The following is a 13,722-nucleotide window of genomic DNA, read 5'->3' as shown; positions in this document are numbered from 1 at the left end:
CCTTGTCAATAAAGCAGGATTAGGTGCTAATGGCTAATGTAGGCCGATGGATGCAAATAATTCTCTCATCATTCAGTATTGAGATTCTCATCTCGTCATTCAAAACTTGGTTGGAGAATTGGATTATTTATTCTCAATGTCAACAATCTCATTTCTGCCGAGTTCACCCTATTTTCCCAACTAACACACCAATTCCCACAGGGGCTTGGAAGATTCTGCCCATAACCACTATTTTTTTAAATTTTTGGTTAACATAGTTCATCACAGGGATAAGGAAAGAGTTTTTTTTGCATCTAAATTGTTTATTAAGTTGCATTTTACACTCAGAAAGCATAAATGCCGTTTATTTGGCGTATTTATATATTATTCCACTTTCTGTTCTTTATCAATCAGTCTCATTAGTATCGGTATGTTTATGCAACATTGCAAATATCCTTCAAATAGTTGTGAACTATATTTTTCCATGTTGACATAAGTATTTTTAAATCTAGTATTGAGTTCTCTATGTCAATTTGTCAATCTAGATAAGTCTGTTTTTCTGTGTATTTATCTATTTAATCTTTATTCATTTATGAAGGTGATGAGGAGCTGCTGCAAGAAGTTCTCTTTGATGCTGTAGTAACTGCTCCAATTGAAGCTTACTGGACAGCCATAGCCATGAACATTTCTGAGTAAGTATGACAATTACAAAAAGTTCCATTAATAGTCAAGTATGTTTTAGAACCCCTTTCTGAAAGGATTCAGAAAAGATTTATAAGGATGTTGCCTGGTTTGGAGGGTTTGAGCTATAGGGAGAGGCTGAACAGGCTGGGGCTGTTTTCCCTGGAATGTCGGAGGCTGAGGGGTGACCTTATGGAGATTTATAAAATCATGAGGGACATGGTTGGGATAAATAGAGAAGGTCTTTTCCCTGGGGTGGGGGAGTCCAGAACTAGAGGGCATAGGTTTAGGGTGAGAGGGGAAAGGTTTAAAAAGGACCTAAGGAGCAACATTTTTACGCAAAGGGTGGTGTGTGCATAGAATGAGCTGGTAGATGAAGTGGTGGAGGCTGGTACAACTACAACATTTAAAAGGCAACTGGATGGGTACATGAATAGGAAGGGTTCAGACAGATATGGGCCAGGTGCTGGCAAATGGGACTAGATTAGGAAATCTAGCCGGCATGGTCGAGTTGGACTGAAGGGTCTGTTTCCATGTTGCACATCCCTACGACTCTATGACTCTAAAGAAAAGTGAACAGAAATATTAAAATGTATGGTTATGTGGGGGGGCTCCTGCTCCATGAATATATTCATTTAGGTGTGTGTTCACTGATTAATTGTTGCTGTAATTTGATTGTATCTGCCAATCTATGAATGTATTTGCCAGCATTCTTGTTATGGAACAGCTTGAGTAATTGCTGACTTATGTTTAATAAATTATTAACTTCTTGGTGTTCCCATTAGATTAATTTGTTTTATCACTTACTGTTTCAATTAATTGTTGGTGCAAACTATTCCATTCCAGATTGTTTTTTTTTTCATTTTTTTTGAGACATGGGTCTCACTAGCAAGGAGAAAGTGAGGACTGCAGATGCTGGAGATCAGAGTCGAGAGTGTGGTGCTGGAAAAGCACAGCAGGTCAGACAGCATCCGAGAGCAGGAGAATCGACATTTTGGGCAAGAGCCCTTCATCAGGAATCATGATCCTTGTCTGAAGGGCTCTTGTCTGAAACGCTGATTCTCCTGCTCCTCAGATGCTGCCTGACCTGCTGTGCTTTTCCGGCACCCCACTCTTATCACTGGCAAGACCAGTTTCGTTACCCATCTCCAATTGCCCATGGGAAGGAGGCATGAGTCACTTCCTTGAACTACTATAGGCCATCTAGTGCAGATATACTCATAGTGTACCTATTGCTAAGTTTACCTATGGCTTCATTAATCTATTGACAGTTGATTGCCATATTTTGATTTGTTTGTATGTCTGAAGCTCTGTTAATTCATTAAGTCTTTGATGTCATCATAAATAATAATTTTTATAAAGTATGTAGAATAGAAAAAAAGTGAAAAATATTCATTGAATCCGGAGGTTCTGATTTATGTTTTATATTTACCTTTATAGTTTAGTGGCATATAATCAGGTTTACTTTGATTTAAGAGCTTGAGCAATTATCCCTTTATTATCTGACATTTGTTGGATGCACTGTGAAGGTAATCCAACCTTTTATCCTGATATTATGAATAGAAAAACATGTATTTTGTCAACTTCATTATGAAGTTTCTTTGACTGTTTTACAGAAATAATGAAGACGGCATTGAAATGGCTTTCCTGGGCACTCGTGCAGGCTTGATGCGAAGCTACCCCTTTATAGGAAAGGAGAAGAGCTCAAACAAGTAGGTGCAATTTAATCAAATATTGGTATTATCTGAACCGATGTTATTACTGGATAAGTCAGATTCCAGACTGATATCTGGCTTGATAGAGCATATTTTGTTTTCATTTTAATGTGATGGTCTCTCACTGAAAGACAAGCATGCAGCATTCCAGATTTTGTTTTAACAATAAAACAGAAGTTTATTATGCAAAACAAATTAAGATAAAATAGAATAAATCAATGTTTACTTATCACACAAAAGTCAAAAAATTTTAAACACTCCAAAATTGCTTTTTTTAAACATCTTGATAGATGTAATGTAACTGTGTAACTGTGACTTTAACTCCATTTTAGCTGTGACTTTGACTCCTGAACTAAAGGTGCTGATAGCTTTTGCTGAGAGCTACCATATATCTGAGCTTATATATTCGCCTTCAAGTAACCTCTTCAGAGTTTTATCCCAACACTTCAAGCTTGGAACCAGTACTAACTCCTTTCTCTGAGATGATCTAGTTTCATTATATTCTCCCTTTCTCAGGAGTACTCTTCCTTTCTTGCATCTCTGTACAAGTGCTTCACAGAAATTCCCAAAACAAAATAAAATTGACTCCAAAATCTCTTCCAACAAGCTAGCAGTGTTTCTCCTAAGTTTAAAAATGCTCCCTAAGTTTCGACATTTCTAACAAACCTTAAAACTCAATGGTTCACCCTGCTAAGTCATAAAATTATTAAGGAGACACAAACCCATTAAGATGCAAACTGTTTTAAACGAAATCACCATGGTGACATAAATACTTACCAGTTAACTATTAACTTCAGGCATACAGAAAACAAACACATTATTAACTCAAAACTTAAAACCCAAACTTAAATAAATAATATTTCATATATACGATATGTATAAATCACAAAGATCATATAGCAATATGTGTACTCACATTTCATCCTTCTAAAAGTAAAATAAATTGCAGCAAGGATTTCATAATTTACTGGAAATTTAACAAAATATGTTTTTTAAGATTAGTTAAGCTTCTCTATTGAGCTTTAAAGCAGTTAATTAAGTATTCAGCTGTTGGCAATATTTGCAACTTTACATTTCAGGCATTACTAGATTAGCTTTAAATGAAAAAGCCTTCTGTATTTGCTATGTATAACAAAATTGTAAAAGGATATGTATTTACGTCTACCTTTTTTTAATCATCATTTCCAAGGACAGGAAATAGCCTCTGTTAATATTTGATTAAGGTAGTGATAAATTTGCTGTAGACCCATATGGATATAACTGGGAGAGGATATCAGTCAGATTTCCCTTTCCTCCCACACAATCTAACATCTGTTGTTCTTTATTAGGGATGCAGTAAAAATTGTCATGGATTTTCTACAGCTTAAGTATTTGTATCCCTGATCCCCTCCTACATGCTATGATTCAAAAGGGTGCTTAAATTTTGACTGGCAATCTCCTTAGAGCTTTTACAATTATCTTGCCATAACTTTACAATTAACAGCAAAGACTTTTAATTCTTTCAGAAGTTTAAAAAATATATCAGATTGCTTCTTTATTTATTTGATTCTCGTGTGGTTCCATGATTGCTATCTGCTACTTGTCACAATACAAGCACTATCAATTTAATCATGACAAGGGATATCCTCTATTATGCAAACTAATGACTCTTGTCTATTTCCTCCTTCAGTATTGCAAAGTATATAATGTGATCCATGTCAGGTCTTGTGTTATTGTGGAACTAACCATAATCTTCCACTGCCTCTGCATACTGAGGAAGAATTGCTGTGTAAACAATCAAAGTCTCCACAATAGTGATGTTGCACAGGATTTTGTATTACCTTGTTTAATGAAAGGCCTTCCAGAAGCACAACTGAAGAACAAACAAATGGGATTTCAAAGAAGACAAATTAGACAATATCTGATAAATATTGCCTTCTCCAAACTATAAATAAAAGTGCAACTGTCCCTTGTACATTTTACTCTGACACATTCATGCATTTTCCCTTTAACCATCTAACCTTGCTAAGTAAAATTCTTGCAAAAATATGAAACAAAATAGCCTAAGAGTGCAAACTTTTCTGAATACAGAACTTAACTTCTGTGTTTTTAATGGCCTCATTAGTATTTACATTAAGTGCTTCTTTCTCTTAATGGATGCACTAATATTTACTAAATATTCCATTTTAAAGTATGCATCACTATTCATAAAAAAAATCCTTCTTTTTCACAGTGTGTTCCATCCTGGTGCCCCTTCATGGCGTTTTTAGTTCTTTTCAGCTTTTTCATTTGAATGCTATTCGAGGCAGAGGAACATAAGATGATTAACTGCAAATGGCATTGTGTGGCTTTTGTTATAATTAGGTCTGAAAGAGTTAACATTTAGTTAACTTCAGTAAACATCACTCACAGTAATGAGGACTTGGCCAGCGTAAAAAAAGAATTTGTAGGAGATAGGACTGGTGTAAGTGTGCTCCTCACCGTAAGGTTGATCATATGGAATCTGTAAATAATTACAGTAATGCAACACACCTCAGTGCTTACTAAACAAGACTCTTCCAGTGAGGCCAAAAGGTGGATATCCTAATTTATACTAGAGCACTTCAGACTTGTTGAAAGCCACACGCACGTTGGTGGCAACATTGTGGCAATACACAACACAGATGAAGAATGAAGCCAATGATACAAAGCATTTCAGATCAGATAGATGTTGTGCAGGGATAAAAGAAACCTGCAGGTGTAAGGTAGAGCTCACATCATGAAGCAGTGCTCTATGGGAGTGGTCCTGACTCTGAGTTAAACCGGTGAGTCAACCAGATGGTGAGGATTCCATGAGTCATAGCCAAACATCCTGAATTGCACAGTAATTCAGTCTGCAAGAACTGTAATTTTAAAAGAAAAGTTGCAAATCCAATTGGGCATCATCGCCATAATGCATGGATATCATGAGGCAGGGCTGTATCGATGAAACTAAGTGAGCCACAGGAGAAAGTTTGTAAAGTGGAGGGTGTAGTTGGGATTGGAGAACTGGAAAAATTGCTAACTAAAATACTTGAAGGAGTTAAGTTTGAATAATTTAAAGAAGTACATAGTCTGGTCTGAGTAAAAATTTTTTTTTAGGAAACGACTATCCACACAAAGAGATAAATGAGGGATGATAGTCTCTTTGGAGGTTACTCCCAATGTTTTCCTTGAGAAAGTCAATGATCCAGACAAAACATTTACATCAATGGGCATCTCATCAATTTCAATTGAGGCACTGGAGCATGTGTCACATTATTGTCTTATACAGAATTTTGCTTGAAAAACATTGATTACAGCTGATAGAAGTTCAGCTAAATGGTCCAATGGGCCTTGTACTTAACTGCTCAAGGTGCTCCACAAGAAATTTTCCAACATAAGGGATGTAAGTTACTAGAAAATCTTTATGTACTGCTAAATCAAAATGTCACTCTTGAAGTGATTTGTATTGAACTCAATCTCTTTCAATTGTTGAAAGAGGTTAAACAACAAAAGTAAAAGCCAGTAGAAAATTTTGTGTACTCATGGTAGAGCTTAAAGAAAAAACAAAATCTTTGAAGATTAATTATGTTGGGGTGAAAACTTTGTTTTACACTATCAAAGAAATGTAAAAAGATGACTATAGTGGCCAAGATTAAATGTTCCCCATTGCTATCAAACAGAAAGAAGTTCATATTTCAAATTACAACAAAGCTCAAGATGAAGTTCAAGCAAAAAAGCAACATGTAAGAGGTTGTATAGTGATAGACAGACAATTAAATCTGCAACGAAATAGAGTCGGACTGCATTACAATGCATAGCTCTTTATGGCAAATGCAAGTCTGACATTAGACACTGAGGTGATTAGAAGGGACAAGTTCAACCAAAATATCCAATGTCTTTATCTTACAAGAATCTCCAAAGGTAACAAATTCCATATGATTCAAATTGAAATGTGGTGCACACAACTCCATGGAGGATAATTAAGAAGAGGCAACAAATGTGCAAAGATCTAAGATATTGCAAAAATAAATCAACTGGTACAGCTAGGACTACAACAGCTAGAAAGAAAAGATAGACATTCCCAAGTGCTTTGCAAAAGAAATAAAAAATGTTCAAGAAAGAACTGCAGAACTCAGACCAGCAGGAAGATAATTCAAGTCTCTATCCATCAAACTAACATTCTTCCAAATTTGCAGGGAACATGTTTAAGGAGAATATTGGAATTTCCAGATCATCTGAATTTGTAAAGTCAAATACTTGGGTTGCAAATGGAGATGGGAAAGATGGGATAGAAGTAATAATCAATATGCAAATGACTGTATAACAATACAATACTTAATATGGAAAAATACTTGTGTGGATGTTGTATCTGGATCTGAAAGGGTTCAGAAGGTGTATACTTGATTGAGTGCAACAAGCATCATCCACTGTGATGATGTGAAAGGAATTTGTAAAGAGATAAAAATGAGATTATAAGCAATAGATCTGGGGATAGTGTTGTCTTAACATCCTCCATATTAATATATATGCAATACATTTCATATTCTTTTCTCAACAAGACTCTTCTAGCTAAACTGGAAAGGTAGACATTCAATTTCCATTCTAAATCAAATTGCGCTTGAAGGAACACACATGCAACAAGTAGCCCAAATCTCATGGCCTTGGAGACCAGTGACAACCACTAAGTTAGCTTATCAAGTGGAATAATAGCGTGGTTTACAACCTCCTACTTCTTTGACCAAATATCGCCAATTGGAATGTTCAAGAGGTGTTATCAAGAGCCAACTCACTCCTCGTGAACACACAAAGACAAAGGGGAACTCATTTTTAAATCTCCTGTTCTACACAGTCACTATCTGATGTTTATTATTGTCCCAATAATTCAGTCCAAGAACTGTAACTGGATCCTGGATGTGACGTACAGTCCCAGTTTAACTTGGGATAGTTCTAGCTGTCCAGCAATGGGCATCATGGCAACAAAGGGGCAATAGACCTAGCCCTGTTTTTGGACAGTTCAACCCCATTACTGACTTGAAGGAGTGTTAAAGTTAGGTGCCATGATTTTATAAGAAAGTAGGTATGGTGTGATGCCGATGGAGGAAAGCAACAAGATTAATTGATCCAAGAGCAAAATGCAGTAGATGCTGGAAAACTAAATAAAAACAGAATGTTTTTGACATATCAAAGATCAGGTTGAATTTGCGAAGAAGGTAGTAACAACAATAACCAGAAGTTTCTAAAGGCAGGGTTGGGAGATGGGAAGACATCGGTGGGCAAGGAGGTAGGAGTGACAAAGGAGTTATCCATTGCGGAAAATGCCCTAGGAAGGCTAGTCGTCTCCCAATGAGATTAGAGGGTGGGTGCTCCTTTCTGGATGGGCCACCCAAACATCAATTGTGACACCATGGCAATAACTACTCTCTCTATCTATGGCCAACCTAGTAAACTTCAGCCCAAACCTTCACATTGATGCTGTATTGTTGAAATTGGTTCATTTATTCATTTGTGGCTATTATGCTGAATCCAAAGCCTTTTATTTAAAATTATTTTTTTGAATAATTCAGTGCACAAATATTTTATTTGCCTGTAACTTTTGGACAATAAATACTGGAATAGTTAGTGATGCCCAAATCCCATGAAAAAAAAGTATCTAAAGTTGCATTCTTTGTGTGAAGGGCTCTGTCTCTGAAGCTTAACTTGTATTTATTTATTTGTCGGGTTTATTAGTATCCAGTGGTTTGCTTCCTGTGAAGCTAAATTGAATGTATTGAAGGTGGATTGATTAAAGCCTGCTGACTGCACTTCTTGATTTAATTCTTGGCTGCAGTGTTCCTCAGAGTTACTGTTGAAACGTGTTGAGGTCAGATTGACGTAGTCGTTTAATTATGGACTGATGTATTTAATTATCATGTGAAGTCCGACTTTCCCAATTTATCTAGAATCATCCAAAGTGCAGCAACTGTATTAATGGTAATTTATCTTCTGTACAAAGGATGAATATTTCCTACAGTCGTGTATAAAGGCACCGTATAGAAATCTGTGGTATCTATTTACCATTCATATTTTAGATACTTACTGTAGGTAACTGGATTATATTAGTTCTCTCTGCAGAATGTAATTGGATTTTGTTCTATACATTTCTAGGTTAATTACCTCCTGCTAATTTCCAGCCACTGTGAGGTTCTCTGTACAGACCAGAGATACCTTCATGGTCACTAACAATAGTGATCCATCTCAGATAAATTGAGATAAAATTCAAATATTTAATCCTGAGCTGTTGTGTCTCTAGTCAAAGTTGTGCATCTGGATGTCTGAAACATTTGCTACTACGTTTATCCTAATCAGCATCTTTGCTGAAATGTCATATTATAACTGAACTTAATGTAAAATGACATTTTATTGCTATGAAGTTTTGGCCAGAGGGCTGTGCATACCCAGTGTTTGGATAATCAATGCTCCAAGCAATGGATTTTCAAACTCAAGGGATATAGGAAGGGCTCTGAGGAAGGATTACTTGACCTAAAAGATTAACTCTGATTTCTCTTTGCAGATGCTACCAGACCTGCTGAACTCTTCCAGCAATTTCTGTTCATGTATCAAAGGATCTGTTGGGAAAGTGAAGTTAGGTGAAAGGTGAACCAAGATTTTATTGTGGATAGTCTCGAGGGGCCATCTGGCCTACTCTTGTTCCTATTTCTTATGTTTTCATTAATAGCAAGTTTCTAAAGAATGGAGTGCAGAAATTCAGACATTTGTTTTTGCTTGTGAAATCTAAACTTGACATGTTGGACTGAATCTTTTTTGGTTCTACATGAGTTGCAACAGGCATTTTGAAGAATTTTTCATTCAGGCCTAGTGAGATTTCTTACTATAACCTAGTAAACTCACCTTATTAACTAGTTAGTACCTTCTAATTTTCGTTGCACCTTACCACGTGCCATTCCCAAAACAACTCTCATCTCAGCAGATAGCTGTCGAAAGACTGGCATACCTTGCTTTCACGCCATCTTTAAAAGGTCACTGTGTAACCAGACCAGCCTTGACAATCCAGTGTTACCCCTCAACTGCAACAAAATGGTACAACAGCCAAAAACCAATGCTGCCTATGGCACATGGCAGCATGGTTGACACTCCCTTGCATACACAAACTCACCCTCTCACCTTAGTTTCTGTATATCCACCAGGCTTCACATTTCTTTAGCTGAATCCCATTCAAACACCTTCTCTAAATCACCATTACTGTGCTTTCAATGCCCACTGAGCAGTTTGTCATTGTCCAGTAGGGAACATCACATACAAGTGAATAATTGCACAATTCTAAACAGAAGCTATTATACAGTCACTGAAAGTGAACTTAATCAAAATGAATAAAGGCTGCAGTTTGCCCTCACAATGCAAACCAATTGATGGCATCATGACCAAAAACTATTTTACACTCCATGATGGTTCACCAAACCCAACTGTACTCTACTGTAACAAGGTGCCAATCACAGCCTGTCTGCCTTGTAGCACTTGATGCTGATGAGCTCTGTCACATCTAAAGAGACCTTGCTCCTCTTCAATATATTATCTTCCTTCTTGGAAGACTGCTCCCATTCCACCAGTTCCTCAGTATCTATCACATTACCTCATTGCCTGCTGCAATTGTGTAGAGCACAGCATGCCAGAATGGTGTGACACACTGTCCGGACTATACTAAAGTACCTTTCTAGCACCACTCCCAAACCAATCCAGACAGGGGAACAATACCAAAAAGAGTTCTGTTGTCCAATCCCACCATGGTCCTGGTTACAGATTGTGAACCAACTTAGTGAAGGTGTCATGCCAGCTGAGTGTCCAAAACATTACATTAACAAAAGTGCCTGTTGCGCTCTGACCCCCTTCCCATTGCAGGCCCACTTCAATCATTCAAACGATAATTGTATTCAGTAGAGTCCACTATCATAATTACCTTAGATATGACATAGTGATGTTCCCCTTATTCCACAGCAACCATGTAAATTCCTCAAGTAATGGGACACTTATGGCCAGCATTTACCTACTTTTAAGACAGCATTGAGATGGCAATGTTAGATTTGCAAGTACCAATTTACAATCCACCTTTGTCCAACATTTGAAGCCTAAACACGTTCAATCCATTGCATTACAAATAAGTGAAAAAATGTTTGCAAATGGAAGGTAATTGGATTTTGCAAATGTGTACTTCATGTATTTGCCTCTGTAGTGTAGATAAGGATCTTGTGCTTTCATCCATCAAACTGATTCTGATTTCAAAATCCTTTGCAGTGTCCCAGCCATTTGCAGTTGCAGGGAGCATCTAGAGAATGGCAAGAGATATTAGGCATTGCTTCTCACAGTGGAACTGTTAGCAACAGGTTCTGAGCTCCTCCTGGTCATGACGTATCTCCCCCCTTCACGCACATGTGTGCACATGCACACACGCATGCACATACACGCATACACATCCATGTCCCCTTCCAGCTTGCCCTGCCCTGATGTTCAATTTCTACGATCACACTGAACTTTGCCTCTTCTCTCCTCTCCACCCTAAGCCCCATCATTATATTGTAATGATGCCCACTCTGTTCCTCTACATCCCCTCTGTGGATGCTCTAGTGGTTGTCACTGCTAAAAACACGTCTTTCCAAAGCCTGCCATGCCCTCCACTTTTGTTCCATCTATATCCCATTCACCTTGAGTTTCCCCTGTTTCTATCCTTGCCCTCACCTCTACACATCCCTCTGCTTTGTACCACCTGTTTTGACAATAATTGCCCCATTGCCCCAATCAAAAGTTGATTGCAGTAGGCTGTTCACGGGTAAAGGGATGACTGAGAAGTAGGCAGTCTTCAAAGTGTGATAACGAGAATTCAGAGGCACTATATTCCTGTTAGCATGAAAGGCAAGGTTGGTAAGATTAGGGAACAATGGATAAATAAAGATATTGAGGTTCTAGTCAAGAATAAGAAAAATCATATATTAGATATCGACAACTAGGATCAACTGAATGTCTTAAAGAGTAAAGAAGTGTAGAGACTTTTTAAAGGTGGAAATCAGGAAGGCAAATTGGGGATATGAGATAGCCTTAAGGATAATCCAAAAAGATCCTACATTAAGAGCAAGAGAGCAATTAGAGGAAAAGTAGGACCCCTAATAGATCAATGAGGCCACCTTTGTGTTGAACCTCAGGAGGTGGGAGAGATATTAAATAAATATTTTATGTCAGTTTTTACTGTTGAGAAAAAAATGGTGGCTAGAGAACTCAGGGAATAAAATATTGATATTTTTAAAACAGTTTGCATTAAAGAAGCAGAAGTGCTGGAGATCTTAGAAAACATAAAGGTGGATAAATCTTGGGGACCTGATCAAGCATATCCCAGGAAGTTGTGAGAAGTTAGGGCAGACATTGCAGGGCTCCTAGCAGAAATATTTGTATTATCAATAAACATGGGTGAAGTATAGGAGAACTGGAAGGTGGCTTATGATGTCCCATTGTTTAAGAAAGGCTGTAAGGAGAAGCCTGGAAACTGTAGACCTGTGAGTCTGACATTGGTGGTGCGTTCATTGTTGGAGGTGTTTCTGAAAGGTAGGATTTATAACCATTTGGAGAGGCAAGGATTGATTAAGGGTAGTCAGCACAGTTTTGTGTGAGGAAAATCATATCTCACTAACTTGATTGAGTTTTTAATGGAGCAACAAAAAGATCAATGAGGGCAGAGCAGTACATACTGTTTACTTGGACTTTAGTAAAAATTGGCTTTATGGCAGGAGACAGAGAGTGGTGATGGAGGGTTATCTTTCAGACTGGAAGCCTGTGACCAGCAGTGTTCAATAGGAATTGGTACTGGGTCCACTTTTGTTTGTTATTTTTTAAAATGATTTTATAATAGAATATAGGAAACATGGTTAGTAAGTTTGCAGATGACACCAAAATTGGTGGTACAGTGGACAATGAAGATTACAAAACAATTTTGATCAATTGGGTCAATAGACTGAGGAGTGGCAAAAGGAGTTTAATTTGAATAAATGTGAGGTATTGCATTTTGGTAAAACAAACAAGGGCATGGCTCATACAATTAATGGTAGGGTCCTGGGTAGTGTTTGTAGAATGGAGTGACTTTGGGGTTCAGGTACAAACATTCTTTGAAATTTGCATCACAGATAAGCAGGGTGGTTAAGAAGGTGTTTAGCACGCTTGCCTTCATTGCTCAGACATTTGAGTACAGGAGTTGGACATCATATTGAGGACATTGGCAAGGCCTCTTCTGGTGTAGTTCTGGTCACCCTATTATAGGAAGGATATTATTAAACTGGAGCAGATTCAGAAAAGATTTACCAAAATGTTGCTGAGAATGGAAGGTTTGAGATATAAAAATAAACTGGAAAGACTGGGACTTTTTTCACTGGAGCACAGGAGGTTGAGGGGTGACCTTATTGAGGCTTATACAATCATGAGTGGCATTGATAAGGTGAATGACAAGGGTATTTTCCTTTGAGTGGGTGAGTTCAAAAGTAGGGAACATATTTTTAAGGTGAGAGGAGAAAAATTTAAAAAGGACATGATGGGCAATGTTTTTACACAAGAGTAGTTTGTGTGTGGAATGAACTGCCAGAGAAAGTGATGGATACAGATACAGTTACAACATTTAAAAGACATTTGGATAAGTATATGAATAGCAAAGGTTTAGACGGATATTGGCAAAGCATAGGCAGGTGGGACGAGTTTGGGAAATCTGTTTCCATGCTGTATCACTCTATGCCAACTTCTCCCCACTTCACAACAACGATCAATGAATAGACATCACGGTACGTGCTCCAGACGTCTATCAGCCCCTAAATATGACTGACCACACCCCTGACTGCTGTCTTTGCAGCTCCGCAATGAATGATATGCAGTTCCCCTGACTGCTTATGATGACTTCATAGGACTCACCATTGTAACTCTAAACTGTATTCAGATTTATCTCCTGAGTGTGAGCATTTCTAGTGGACGACTGATGGTGGCCAAGCCCTTGATTGTGTGCAAACTGTGCCCATGACTGATGGTACTGGGACCCCCTGACAGACAGCACCCAATCTCTCACCACTCCTTGACTGAGGACTAGCCTCCACCCACTTCATGACATGACCATTTTGTTGAATGAGTGTGCCGTGTGTTTACCAGACAGGCAGCTGTCACATCCTGTAGATATTAGATTGATGTCTCAGTGTAGTGTGCAGCAAGATGTCTTTCCCCAACTCCCAATCAGATCTTAATTAATAAGTAGCTTACTTCTGTGCCTATGCTATCAATACGGCAGTACTGATTCAAACATTGAAATGCTGGAGAAACTCAGCAGGTCTGGAAGCATCTGAGAAGAAAGAAA

The 13,722-nt window shown here is 37.9% G+C and overlaps 1 protein-coding gene across 10 annotated transcripts in view; it reads left to right on the top strand.

The window, feature by feature from the left end:
• The window catches only part of LOC122559589 (voltage-dependent calcium channel subunit alpha-2/delta-4-like), a 483,398-nt gene that overhangs the window by 202,558 nt on the left and 267,118 nt on the right, over positions 1-13,722 (top strand). For all 10 annotated transcript variants that reach the window (XM_043709329.1, XM_043709326.1, XM_043709324.1 and 7 more), the window contains 2 exons: positions 578-671; positions 2,277-2,372. In XM_043709329.1, the coding sequence (XP_043565264.1) occupies positions 578-671; positions 2,277-2,372 (190 nt within the window). The remainder of the gene's footprint in view (positions 1-577; positions 672-2,276; positions 2,373-13,722) is intronic.

The sequence above is a fragment of the Chiloscyllium plagiosum genome, chromosome 19, assembly GCF_004010195.1.
Source record: "Chiloscyllium plagiosum isolate BGI_BamShark_2017 chromosome 19, ASM401019v2, whole genome shotgun sequence".
In the NCBI taxonomy this organism is placed as follows: Eukaryota; Metazoa; Chordata; class Chondrichthyes; order Orectolobiformes; family Hemiscylliidae; genus Chiloscyllium; species Chiloscyllium plagiosum.
The sequence above is the reverse complement of the archived record's forward strand: the minus strand, read 5'-3'. Positions and strand labels throughout refer to the sequence as shown.